At 41.2% G+C, this 14,391-nt stretch overlaps 1 protein-coding gene across 1 annotated transcript; it reads right to left on the bottom strand.

Moving 5' to 3' along the window:
- Positions 1 to 2,574: 2,574 nt before the first annotated feature.
- On the bottom strand, positions 2,575 to 13,347 carry RFK (riboflavin kinase). Its single transcript, XM_081320569.1, has 4 exons — positions 12,984 to 13,347; positions 10,159 to 10,310; positions 8,161 to 8,263; positions 2,575 to 6,608 (listed from the first exon to the last, which is right to left on the bottom strand). The coding sequence occupies exons 1-4, from the start codon at positions 13,273 to 13,275 to the stop codon at positions 6,475 to 6,477; spliced, it is 681 nt and encodes a 226-aa protein (XP_081176695.1). The 5' UTR covers positions 13,276 to 13,347; the 3' UTR covers positions 2,575 to 6,474.
- Positions 13,348 to 14,391: the final 1,044 nt, after the last annotated feature.

Below are 14,391 nucleotides of genomic sequence, written 5' to 3'. Positions count from 1 at the left end.
ACCGTGCTTCATTTGATGCATGGTGAACATCAAAGAAAGAAATCCAAGGCATATTCTACTGTAAAACTTTTAATGAGAAAACAAAAGACCTAACTGACTACATCTCTCATCAGGCAGAATACAAAGTAAAAGGGAAAAAAACTTTCTAGACATGCGCACTTAGTAGGACAAAACAGAGTAAAACCATAACATGGCTGAACATGTGACATTCACTATGGTTACATGATAAGATAGTAACACAGGTGCAGAGAGCAGGGGAAAATGTACAGACAGAAATGAACAAAGCTGGCAAAACTAAAAAAAACGCAGTGACAAGACACCTAAAATCTACATACCCCACCCAAACTCTAAGACAGGACATAATAGGATTAACACAGAGATGCCAAAGGGGCACGCTCAGACTCAGGTCAAAATACATGACACAGGAAATACAAAGCCTCAAACAGGAACAGGAAACAACCTCAAGAGCCCCAGAGGGTATAAAAACCCACACTCTACATGTGCTCTCTCTCTTTTCTTCCAGAGCCATCTTTCTGTCTGGCTCTCCTCTTCAATAAACTGCAACCTTTTTTCTAAAGAAGTCGCCATGTTTATTCCCGGCTTGGACTGAACCATGATGACTTTTCCTTCAACATCATCCATAACACTAACTTCCACCCTAATCTAACCCTAACCAAAACCCTAACTGGATATCCATCTTTAACCCCAACCCTAAATCCAGTGGTGGGATTCAACTGGTTTGCACCAGTTCAGCAGAACCAATAATTTTTTCTTGCCCAGGCCCAGAAAGGACTTCCAGAAGTAGCATTCAAATAGAGAACGGGTTGTTCACATATTTGAATCCCACCACTGCCTAAATCTAAACCTCACCCTGACTGAATTTCCATCTCTAACACTAACCCTAAACCTATCCCAACCCCCAATCCTAACCATAACGCAAACCCTAACACTAAACTTAATGCTAACCCTAACTGGATTTCCATTCCTAACCCTAACATGAACCTTCATACTACCTTACCATAAATTTCACCCGAAATCTCACCTATGCTAGATTGCCATTCCTAACCCTAAATCTAACACTTACACTAACCCAAATTTGATTTCCAATCCTAATCCTAACTTGATTTCTATTCCTAACCATAAAAGGGATTAGAATTCCTAACAGCCTCTGAAGCATAACAAGACTTTACGAAGCTACTGTTGATATTATTTCATGGATGCCTAAACCTAACCCTAAGCGCGTTTCCATCCGAATAAGATTTTACTGTACTTTTTATAATGAAGCAAAAATTAGGGTGATTAGAAATACGAGATTCTTTTACAGTCCAAATTCACATTGGACTAACCCTAACCTTTTCTGGATCCCATGGCTAATGTTAACCCTAACAGTAACCCTAACATTAATCCTAATCCTAGTGTTAGCACAAACCCTAACACTAACCCTAATAAAAATCGTAAATCTCATGCTAACTCTAGCATAACCCTAATGCTAACGCTAACCATAATCCTATTCCTACTCCTAACCCTAAATCTAACCCTATCCCAAATACAAAGTGTAACTATAACCCTAAACTTAACACAAGCTTAACACTAACACTAATGCAAAACCTAACCTAATGCTAACCCTAACTGGCTTTCCATTCTAATGGGAAATTTCCATGTAATTTACGAGAAAAGTATAAAAGGGATTAGAATTGTTAGTGGCCTCTTAAATACATTAAGGTCCCCGAAGCTACTGATGTTTTAGTGACATTACAAGTTAATGCCTAACCCCAACCCAAAGCGTACCTACATCCCAATAAGTTTTTATATTTTTATAATGAAGTGAGAATAAGGGGGATTGGAAATAGGAGAGGCCTCAAGCATAAGAAGCCTCTGAATTGGCTCATCATGTAGGTTTTACATTTCCAAGTTCACACTGGACTAACCCACACCTTTTCTGGATCCCATCACTAACACTAATCCTAACGGTAGCCGGATCATTAACCGTAACCCTAGTCTAGTGCAACACATAACTGTAATGCTAACGCTAACTCTCTAATCCTAACCTTAACCCTAATCCATACCCTAACCCCAAATCTCACCCTAACTGGATTGTCATGCCTAACTCTAAACCTAACTGGATTTCCATCCCAATGGGGATTTTCTATGTAATTTATGAGGAAACTAAGATAATGGGGATTGAGATTGCGAGAGGTCGCTTAAGTATAATGAGGCCTTCCAAATCTACATTGATTCCTGGCAATTGCCTGAACTAATCCTTGACGTTTTCTTGGCAAGATTTTGCAAGTAGTTTGCTTTGGCCTCCTTTCTAGGATAGGATCCGTGAGGAACCCGGAACGACACAGATCCAAGATTGCCCAACTGGCTTTGTCCCAAAGGTAGGACTAGAACACAATCTCCAGATTTCTAGCCTGGTGCCTTAATTGTTACAACCAATTGGCTCTATCATATTCCTTACCTTTTCAAAAACAAGTTGACAAAAAGTTGTCTATGTATTTATTATAACAGAATGGTATTTGATGTTTTTCAGGTTTCTTTGTGTGGAGTGGAGAAAAATTAATAGAAAACACATAGCTTTTCTTTTTTATTTGTTGAAATTAATAGAAAAATAAAGCACTCAATAAAATTACAATGATAAATTTAAAATTGATTATATATAAAAAGGCAGAATTCAATACATATTCATTTGATTTCATATGCTGTTTAAAAACCAGGACTGATCAATATATATTCAATTTCTGGATTGTACTTCATTGCTGCTTCCAAAACTGTGTTTTTCTCAGTGACACATTCCCTTAAGCAATAATTTATATACATGTCATGATTCATAGGTTAGTAATTTATCTCACAAAGTAACCCTATCAGAAGGCACAATCTAAAGTAACAAAACAATTGACAAATATACACTGCCAACAGTATATCCAATTATGTCCGGACTATCTAAATGCTCATATTCATGGAGCTAATAAGGCCACATGCTGATCATGAAGAGGAAGAAAGAAATTTACAGCAGTGCTGAAAATTTGTTAACTTTATTACCAATTATTTTGGTGGTCACAAATTGCTTATAAGACAATGGCTTCAACCTTTTTGCTGAAATACCTCACCCAGTCCTACTCATTACTGAACTGTGTAAAAAGCAAAAGCACTTGGCTAGTTGCAATTTTCAGAATGTCACCCATCCAGATAAAAAGGTTTTTCTGCACTGGAATATTTTGGAGATGGGAGTAAGAGCAGGAGACCTAGTGGCTACACAGGCAGTCCTCGACTTACGACCACAATTGAGCCAAAATTTCTGTTGCTAAGTGAGACATTTGTTAAGTGAGTTTTGCCCCATTTTACGACTTTTCTTGCCACAGGTATTAAGTGAATCTTGCTTTCCCACTGACTTTGCTCATCAGAATATTGCAAAAAGACAATCACATGACTCTGGAACACAACTGTAATAAATATGAGCCAGTTGTCAAATGTCAGAATTTTAATCATGTGACCATGGAGATCCCACAACTGTGAAAAATGGTCCTGTCACTTTTTTCAATGAACTGTTGTAAATTGAGGACTACCTATACATAGCCCATCACCAGATATTCTTTGGCACACAAGTTGAAATGAGTGGCAGTCATAGATTGTATTAAGATACAAAGAAATATATACAGGTAGTCCTCGACGTATGACATTTTGGACAAGAACTATTGCTAAGCAATGTGGTCATTAAGTGTGTCACCGAATTTTGCACTTTTTTGCTACAGTCATTAAGCAAATATTTAAGCAATAGTGATCATGTGACCATAGAACGTTGCTACCATTATAAATACAAACTGGTAGGCAAGCACCTACCTATAACTGTGGGGAAGCTGCAAGGCTTTTTAAGTGTGAAGAACAGCAAATTAAGTTAAGTCATTTTTTTCAGCACCATTGTAACCTCAAACTATTGCTAAACAAATGGTTGTGAATTGAGGACTATCTTTAAGGCCTTGGTGCAGCTAGAACTGCATATGCAGAGTGGGTAAAGAGAAAGAGAACATGAGCACTTTACCAAGATAAAAATAAGGAAAACCCAAGTTTTTAAAATTTAATGGCAACATGAAATATGAAATAATAAAAATTTGAACCATGAAAAACAGAATTCAGGATTCCTTGCAAATGAACTAACTGGGGCACCATCTTAAATGAAGGACATAAAACTTCTAATTCATGATGCTCATGCAGTGAACATAAATTTGGGATGGTCTTTCTCCTGATGCATTTGACATATATTCAATACGAGCTTTTTCCTACAGATAAATAAGACTCAAATGTTCTACATACAAAATCCCTAGAAGCTTGTACCCCTTGGTGCATTTGTAAAATTATCAAAGTGCAATCAACTGAATTTTCCACTGTCACCTTCATTCTCCATACACATAGTGTACACATTTCCAGACTAGACATTTTGATTCGATGCACATCCCATTTTCCAGTAAGCACATTTACAAATCCAATTAAGTTTTAATTAAAAGAATTTTTGTTGCATTTTACATAAAAACGTACCAAAATGAAAAAATATAAGCAGAAAAAAATATCATTTGGTAATAAGCTTCTGGGGTTTTGTTTTGTTTTGTCAAGCACATAAATATCCTGGGATAAGCAAATCCCTGCAGCTATATTGACAGAGATGCCATGAAAACTGCCACTATAGGAACATGCTAGGATTGCAAGTTACACATACACTTTATAGCAGCTGGTAAACCATGTATACAGACACAAATAAATATATGTACATAGTTATTTGCGGATTTCATATTTACAATTTCATCTACTCACTGAAATGTATTTATACTGCCAAATACACATGGCAGTTTTGCAGTCATTTGGGGACAGGTTCAGAGCAGTGAAAAATGTAAGTCACCTGACAGGCATGTTTCCACTGAGGCCGATAAAGTGGACACTCTTGCCTTTTTATTTCAGCTCCCATACTATATAAAAGTACTTTGTATATTCCCCCTAGAAGCAATGATTCAGTATTTAGTAAATCAGAATTCATTACTTTATAGAATGTAACTATTGTGAATAACAAGAACTGACTGCACATATATATGTATGTGTACACACGGACACACAACGCAGACGTACAGGTCGTCCTACACTTACAATCATTCGTTCAGCAACCGTTCAAAATTACAACAGCACATGAACAAAGGGACTTGTGACCCGTGCCCGAAGTTACAGGTATTGCACTGGCCTTGTGGACACCTGGCAGCTTATCCCTACTGCAAACCCAACTACCCATCTATTGCCCTCTAACTGGCACTTTCCACAGGGTGGCTGCTTTGTACACCACTGTGTATTTGTGTATGAGGAGTGGCTGTTCTGTGCTGTGCTCTTGGAACTTCCCAGGTGTTTGATACTTTCTGTGGGGCAGCTATTGCTTCCAGGGGGTGGCTACAGCTTCTTTCCCTGGCCTCGCATTGCCCTGCAGCATCTCCCAAGTCACCCACAGCCTGTTCAAAGCCTCTTAGGGCCTCCGTTACCCCGAGGTACCCCCCCCCCAGGCTCCTTGTGACTCAGTCCACCTAGCAACCCATGAGACGGCTTAATTACCACAACAATTACAGTGGCTAAGTAGTCACATGACATTCTCCCTTGACCACGGCTCTGCTCAAGGATTGAGATTCTGGTCCCAGTCAGGACTTGCAAGTCTAGGCTATCTGTACATATACACAAAGAGCCCAGTTCATCGCATTTCCTTCCAAGCAAATTAAAGGAGCATTTAATCATATGAAAGGCTGCTTTGTAACAGCAAAGCGGCATCAAAAGTAAAGGAGCTTTTGTGAAAATAAAGGTTTGTTCCAGGTTCAGATGCCTCTCTTAAGATCAAGGCTTTCTATTCACTATAAAACAGTAAAATAAATAAGCTCTATAAATATCTAAGAATTCTCAGTTGAAGGTAGGAGAAATTAAGTGATGCTTTTACTCTCAGTGAAATTAATAGCGTAATTCAATCACAGAGGGCTTAAATCCTATTTTAAGGGGATTAAAAAGGACTTCAAATGAACCCAGCTAATGTTTCAAATGAACAATTAAAAGCCTCTAGGTCTAGGATAATTATTCAGGCAGTAAAATTACTGATAATATTTCTATTTTTCCATTGGAAATCTTTCACACCAAAAATATACAGCATGGGCATTATTAATTAAATAAATAGCAATCATTAGAAATATTTAGAAACATTTAGGAAACAAACTTTTGTCTGCTCTTAAGATGGCACTAACAACCACACGTAACAGATTGCACTTGCTATTTGTCAAGTAACATGGCCATTTTTTGAAAAAAACAAAAATAGTGTTACTTTTAGAGAATCACTAACCATTTTGGTATAATGCTAACAGAATAACAATCCTAAAGAGCAGAGCAGCCTTCTCTATTAAAAAGAAACATATGAAGATCAGTTCAGTTTAAATAACTGCAATGAAAATAAAGAAAGGGAATTATTTAATGGCCATTAGTCATACTGTTAACATTTCTTCTTTGAAAGAAGTTGTCATCTTTAAACTTCTGGTGTTCTGGCAAATCTAGTAGATTTTTAGCTTCTTCAATGTCATGTTGAATAGCAGCTATAAGTGCATCTGTAGAGGAAAAAATAAAACATTAATTACTTCTAAAGCAGGGGCAGGCAACTGATTTTATCAAGGGGCCACATGACAAACTGGGATTGCTGCAGGAGGTCACAGCCTTGCCCACTGCTGCCACAACCCAACCCCAAGGCTGCCGCCGCCATCCCCACTGCCACTGCCCTGCCCTAACATTGTTAGTGCCCCCCACTATCACAGGCCAGACTGCGATCACCCTGAGTCAGATGTGGCATGAAAGCAACAAATTGCTCAGATCTGTTCCAAAGTATATAATATTGATAAATGCAGGATCCTATCTGAGTCAGTCACTGGGACCAGGGGTTTTGTCTTCTGAGCTTTCGGAGTCATGCTGGAGCCCATCTTCAGAGAACTTCTCTCTAGCTCTGTGTGTGTGCAGTTCTGTTTGTGTCTGTTGTAGTGGCTTTTTAGCACACACTCTGCTAGACTCAGATTGGATCTGGCAACGTTACCCTGGGACACATTGTCAGACCATGCAGAGTCTTATTGCACTGAGATAACCCAGGAGTAAACACAGTAAACAGTGCTCTATATTAAATGGTGGTTTATCTTACACTATCTACAGTATCATACACCAGGAACAATATACGTGCACGTGCAAATACAGCAGGATCCAACACACAGCACTTACAGCACACATCTGCGGAGCCTTGCCTTTTATACAAAACTCTTAAAGGGACATAGACCCTGTTGAGTCATTCCCATCATTACATCATACATCTCACATTACATCAGCTGGTTAGCTTTTAAATCATTACTTTGACACACATATTTGCCTTCATTTGTAGTATTGGTAAATGCCTGATTCAAGGTACAAATGAAATATTTAAAGCATCTGCTGCCTTTCTTTCATACCACCTAAACTGAGTGAGTTATATAGTCTGACAGTGCCTATGTATGTTGCTTTTTCTATGGAGATAAGATGGGAATTGAGGAAATAGTTAAAAGGATCCAAAACAATGTAGCTTCTAGTTATGATTGACATGGCTAATACTTTGCCAAAGAGGAAGAAAAGATGGAGCAAGAAAAAAGCCATGAGTCTTATTCATATGTCAAACCATGACATATTGAATTATACACCCAATTTAAGTATTTTCTCTGGGAACTCAAGATGAATTTTGTACCACATCAACAACCCTGTGAAGTAGATTGGGTTGAAAGATGTAAACTTCCAGCATTATAGGTAAGTTTCTTGTTCCTACTACAGTACAATTATCACTCAAACTGAGATTTATCAGTTGGGTTGTGCTTTTTACCCCCAGATAATAGCAATTTTTCATACTTTTCTGCTTCTATATAATGTGCAGCATAGGTAGATGTTGCAAATGTACATTTTCTTCAGGAAGAAAATGTTTCTGATCTACAATTTCACCCAAACCAATACAGGTATAAACGCTCTTCATATTCTTTGCCTTGGCAACCTATATTTTAAGAACTCTTGTTGTATAATAATGATATTAAAGACCTGATCTTATTAGTAGACCTTACCATTTATCAAATAATAAATACTAAATTACTCAAGACTTACCTAAAGAATCAAAGTTCTGCTCTGGTCTTATATAACCAACAATGATTATGCTGAGTATTTCCCCATAAAAGTCTTTCTTGAAGGGATGAATGATGTGTGTTTCCTAAAAAAAACGAAACATCAATTTCATAGCATGACTGTATGTACATTAAAGCACTGAAATAAAGACGTTTATTTCTAGAAGTTTTAAATATAAGTAAAACCAAAACAACTATTGACTTCTAAATAGAGTACAGACAGTTCTTTCTTCTTCTTTTTTATTTAAACAAATTTTATTATTTAAAATATTTAAAAACTTTGGACATGGTGTTATCGGTCCAGCATACCTTCTTGTCTAACATCATTTTTTATATGTTATATACATTTTATATACGTATCATTTATATACAAATATACAATATTCGATCTTATCATCCACCGTTATTCTAATATTATTTAAGTTCAACATCTTGTATATCTCTATTAAGACCTTCCTTTCTGTTCCCACCATAGGTAAAACTTATTCCAAATTTTATAATACTCTTGACTGATCTTTATTTTTTATTTCCAAAGTTAACTTGTCCATTTCTGCGCATGCCCATATTTTGTTTATCACCTCACTCTCGTCAGGTATTTCACTATCTTTCCATTTCTGGGCGAACGTCATTCTCGCTGCTGTGATGACATGTATTATTAAATATAACTCTTCTTTGCTATGTTTCTCTTTTGTTATGCCAAGCAGGAAAAATTCTGGCCTATATTCTACTCTCCGTCCTAATATTTCCTCTAGCCATGTCCATATCCTTTGCCAATACCTTTGCATCTTATTACAGGTCCACCATACATGAAAATAGGTGCCTAATTCTTGGGAACATTTCCAGCAATTGGGGGATATTGTTTTATACATTTTAGCTAGCCGTGTTGGAGGGAGATGCCACCGGTAAAACATCTTATATAGATTTTCTTTATAAGCTGTGACCAGTGTTATCTTTTTATTTCTGTCCCAAAGTGTTTGCCATACATCAAGATCGATACCATGTCCCACATTCTTAGCCCATATCAACATCATTTGTTTGACTTGTTCTTCAATCATTTTATACCCCAATAACAATTTATAGTTTTCTTGTTTGCTTCTCATCTGCCCCCAATAAGATTTTATCCAATGCAGTTTCTTGAATATTTATCAGACAGTTCTTTCTTAATGACCATTCAGCGACCATTGAAAGTTAGGGCAGCACTGAACATATTATTTTATGGTTTGCCCTCAGAGTTCTTGCCGTTGCATGTGATCGTTTGGCCACGTCATCAAAATCTGGATGCTTTGTAACCTGTCCACATTTTGCAGGAGGCTTTACTAGAGGCAGGTTAAGGCCAGAACAAGCAGAGAAGTATGAGTAGACTCTCTCAGTGCTGGGCTCGCCTCCAACCTGTTGCAAAGCCTGCAAGTTTGTTTTGTTTTGTTTTTTAATCCCATTTATATCCCGCCCTTCTCCGAAGACTCAGTGCGGCTTACAAACTAAAGCACAAATCAATGTGCTTAGCAATAGCCTTCATTCTATGTATATGCCTGCTTATTAGGGCTTTCGGGGGAGCCCAAGCGGCATTATTACAAAGTCAGCTTATTGCCCCCAACAATCTGGGTCCTCATTTTACCTACCTCGGAAGGATGGAAGGCTGAGTCAACCTTGAGCCTGGTGGGACTCGAACCTGCACTAATTGCAGGCAGCTGGTGTTACTTAAGGAGGCATTAGCCCACCGCTCCACCAAGTTGGCTCTCCAGGAGTGCTTCCAATGTGAGCTGTAGAGCATGCACTGCACTTCCGAGAAGCCCTCATCCTCCATTTTCTTTCAGTATATTCCTCACAGTCTCCACCCTTTGTCCAGGGAGCTACTATGTCTCATCTTATTGATGGAGCATCCCACGCCTCACTACTCCACCGCCTCCTCTCCAGCCAAAACTGTCCAAAAATAGATCAGGTCCTGAGCTAGTTCTAAAGTATTAACACACAACATACTCACCACTGATTTCTTAACATTCTTGTAATACGGATTCCAACCTATACTCAAAACCACTTTATGCACATCTCCAGTTCCAACACAACCCCATCCATAGTATATGCCAGTAGAGATATCAGATGGGAAACTATCAACCAATTCTTCGGAAAAATTAGCTGAAAAATAACAATTTATATGAACCATTAAAATACTGTAACACATAGCACACTCAAAAAAATCAGGCAGAAAGTCTTAGATCAATACATACATCTATATTATAGTATGCTATGATCCAGTGAGGTTGACTAAAGGTTAGGGCAGTCTAAATATAACTTAAGGTAATTTACATCAATGTTTAAGTCACTCTTCAAATACACACACACTCAAGAAGGCCAGCCTGCATGTGAACTTTCAGGAACATCTGTTGCTTTGTAATTTGGTAATTTACATATATAAATTATCTCGAGTTAGGAAAAAATAATACCTATTCTACAACATAATGAAGGTATTAGGCCAGGGCTTTTCAACCTTTTCACCCATTGTACCACTTTTAGATTATGGCAACATCCAAGTACCACCAGTTGCCTAAAAGGTGTCAAAAACTTGATGACCAAAAAAAAAAAGGAAGAAAGTGATAAAGTACAGGTAGTCCTTGACTTACAACAGTTCACTTAGTGACTGTTTGAAGTTACAATGGCAATGAAAAAAGTGCCCCCCAAGCCACAGCCAAGCAAGACGCCTGCCTGCCTAGCGGCACTCTTCCTCCTGTCCGAGGTTTTCATTGTTTTGAGCATTTCTGTTCAGGATTGGCAGCAGGGGTGGGGGGGGGGCTGCTGGTTTTTATTCCCGTCTGCTGGGTGGTTGCAGCAGGTTTTGGTCACTTCATATGACCCTGGGACAATGTGACCGTCATAAATATGAACCAGTTGCCAAGCATCTGAATGTAAATCACAAGACCCTGGAGATGCTGCAACATTCCAGCTGATCGGCGCTTCTTCCGGGCTCAGCAGAAGCGCCGGGATCAGTGCCGAGCTCCAGCTGGAGCCTGGCGCTGATCCTGGTGCTTCCACTGAGCCCTGACAGCCCTGCAGCTCCAGCCGTCTCTCGCTCTGGCTTGTGCGGTGCTGCCATTCCTCTCCCCTGCTACCACTTTTCTAGGATGGTCGCATACCACCTGCCAGGTGCCAATGTACCACAGGTGGTACCTGTACCACTGGTTGAAAAGCCCTGTATTAGGCTACCTAATTATATAATTCAACCACATCTTGTAACGATTTGTGTTACATGTTATCTCCTTTAAAGCAAAAGAAATGGAAAGTTAGTGAATGAGCCCATGTTCCTCTGCATGTAAGTATTTTAACAAAAAGCCCATAACCTAGTTCTATTAAGAACTAGGAATTATATTGTTAGTGAGCAGTTTCATACCAGGATTGTTAAAAACCTACCTCTTTTCATTAAATGCAAAGCCCAATTCTAACCACAAAATATCCCTTATGGAAACGGTTTTAATCTATACAGTTGGGGAGACTCTCTTGCTTGGGGAGGCATTTAGGCTGGGTATTTGGTCAACGTAACACCAGAAAATATGAGGGTTATAAGTTAGGTTGGGAGCCCACAATACATCTTGTTAAGTTTACGGCATTTTTGTGTAGCAATTAAGGTGCTGGCTTAGAAACCAGGAGACTGAGTTCCAGTCCCACTTTAAGCATAAAAGCCAACCGAGTGACTTTGGGCTAGTCACTCTTTCAGCCCAATGCACCTCACAGGATTGTTGTAAGAAAAGAGGAGGGGGGAGTTTAAGTTACAGGTAGTCTTTGACTTACGACATGGGTCTTCAAACTCGGCCCTTTTATGACTCATGGACTTCAACTCCCAGAATTTCTCAGCCAGACATGCTGGCTGAGGAATTCTGGGAGTTGAAGTCCATGAGTCATAAAAGGGCCGAGTTTGAAGACCCCTGACTTACGACTTACAATTGAGCCCCAAATTATGTTGTTCAAGCGTGACATTTGTTGCCCCGCTTCTTGCCACAGTTGTTAAGTGACTCACTGGAGTTGATAAGTTAGCAACCCGGTTAAGTGAATCTGGTTTCCCCATTGGCTTTGCTTGTCAGAGGGTTGCAAAACGGGATCACGGGATCCCTTGGATGTTGCAATGGTCATAAGTATGAACCAGTTGCCAACCATCTGAATTTTGTTCCCATGATCATGGGGAGGTTGCAGAGGTCGTAACTGTGAAAAACAGTCAGAAGTCACTTTTTTTTCCCAGGGCCGTTGTAACCTGGAACGGTCACTAAACGAACTGTCGTCAGTCGAGCACTACCTGCACTTATAAATAATAACTACGGGATTTTAAAAAAATCAAATAAAAAATAAAGTCGTTTTGTACTATGGGGGGGGGGGGAAACCCACAAGCTCTATCTAGGACAGGGGTCTTCAAACTTGGCCCTTTTATGACTTGTGGACTTCAACTCCCAGAATTCCTCAGCCAGCTTTGCTGGCTGAGGAATTCTGGGAGTTGAAGTCCACAAGTCATAAAAGGGCCAAGTTTGAAGACCCCTGATCTAGGAAGAAGCTGAGCTGGACTTTGAACGGGACTTCGTATTACCAGACACCCCCCCCCCAAAAAAAAATAATAATAATCCAGCTCCACTTCTACGAAAGCCTCGTTTTAATCAAGGCAAGAAAGAAACCAGAAAAGCCGACCTTCCCCCCCCCCACACCAAACACCCCGCCGGCCGCCAGAAGAACCAGGCGGGGGCGGCGAAGGAAAGGAACCCGCCGCGACGCTTCCACCCGACTCCCGACCCGGCAGCGGCGCCCGGTCGACCCCGCTTCCGCCGCCCTCACCTGTGCGGATACCCAGCTCCTTGGAGCCTCGCCCGAAGCCTCGCACCACCTCCCCGCGGCAGAAGTAGGGCAGGCTCTTCATGGCGACGGAGCTCAAGAGGGCGCGAAGGCAGCCGCGGGACGGGAGGCAGAGGCGGCTCGGTCCCAAGGAGCGCGAGCCGCCGGTCCCCACGACAAGCGCGCCTGTCCCGGGCGGACCCAGAAAGCGCCAACCCCGTCTCGTCCGAGCGGTGACGCACGTGACCACGCACCCCCGTAGAAGAGAACTGCCGGTGCGGAAGAGGTGGGGCATTGTCTTGCGTCACAGGAGAAGCGGCAAGGTGGGAGGAGGAAGAAGAAGAAAGGAACGCAAGAACGTTCTAGCACGCTCGGCTGTTCCCCCTCCTGCGTAGGTTTGCTCGTCGGACGCCGGTGGGCGGAGCCACCGCATTACTGCTCCGAGCGGTGACGCACGTGACCACGCACCCCCCCCCCCGTAGAAGAGAACTGCCGGTGCGGAAGAGGTGGGGCATTGTCTTGCGTCACGGGAGAAGCGGCAAGGTGGGAGGAGGAGAAGAGGAGGAGGAAGGAGAAGAAAGGAACGCAAGAACGTTCTAGCACGCTCGGCTGTTCCCCCTCCTGCGTAGGTTTGCTCGTCGGACGCCGGTGGGCGGAGCCACCGCGTTACTGTTCCGCCCGAGAAAGCGATTGGCTGCCAGCGCGTCTGCGCCTTGGCGTTCTCTCCGGCAACTGCGGGCTCGGAAAGTCCTCGGTGGGAGTTTGTCGCTGCCGCTTGTTCCCGTCTGATTTTTTTTTTCTCTCTCCCAGATCGGCTTTCTAAGTTTCGCAAAACGGCTCTGGCGTCGAAAAGACGAGAGGTTGCTGCCGGCTTTAGGAAAGGCATTATTTTTCTTTAGGGATTCTGAACACCAATTTGGGTGAACAGCCACGAAGGAAAGAAATGACTTCGTTGGGCGTTAGCTTTGCAAAACATACATACATACAGACGTAAGCTTGCAGGATCCAGATCTGGGTCGGTCACCGAAACCAAAGGTTTAGTCTTCCGATAAATACATAAGCTTAGATGGAGACTCAGGGCTTTTTTTCTCATAGAACGCTCGGAACGGAGTTCCGGCACCTTTTTTTTGGATGGAACCTTGTAGGGTAGGCAAGGCGGGTTGTGTGACACGTGTGAGTTCCGGCACCTTTTTCTTTTACAAAAAAAAAGCACTGGATGGAGTTGTGTAATCTGTGTATCACGACGGGTTGCGCCGGTGTTAGTCTAACCCAGGGGTAGGCAACCTCGGCTCTTTTATGACTCATGGACTTCAACTCCCAGAATTCCTGAGCCAGCTATGCTGGCTCAGGAATTCTGGGAGTTGAAGTCCATGAGTCATAAAAGAGCCGAGGTTGCCTACCCCTGATCTAA

The sequence above is a fragment of the Vipera berus genome, assembly GCF_964194415.1.
Source record: "Vipera berus genome assembly, chromosome: 2".
NCBI lineage: Eukaryota > Metazoa > Chordata > Lepidosauria > Squamata > Viperidae > Vipera > Vipera berus.
The sequence above is the reverse complement of the archived record's forward strand: the minus strand, read 5'-3'. Positions and strand labels throughout refer to the sequence as shown.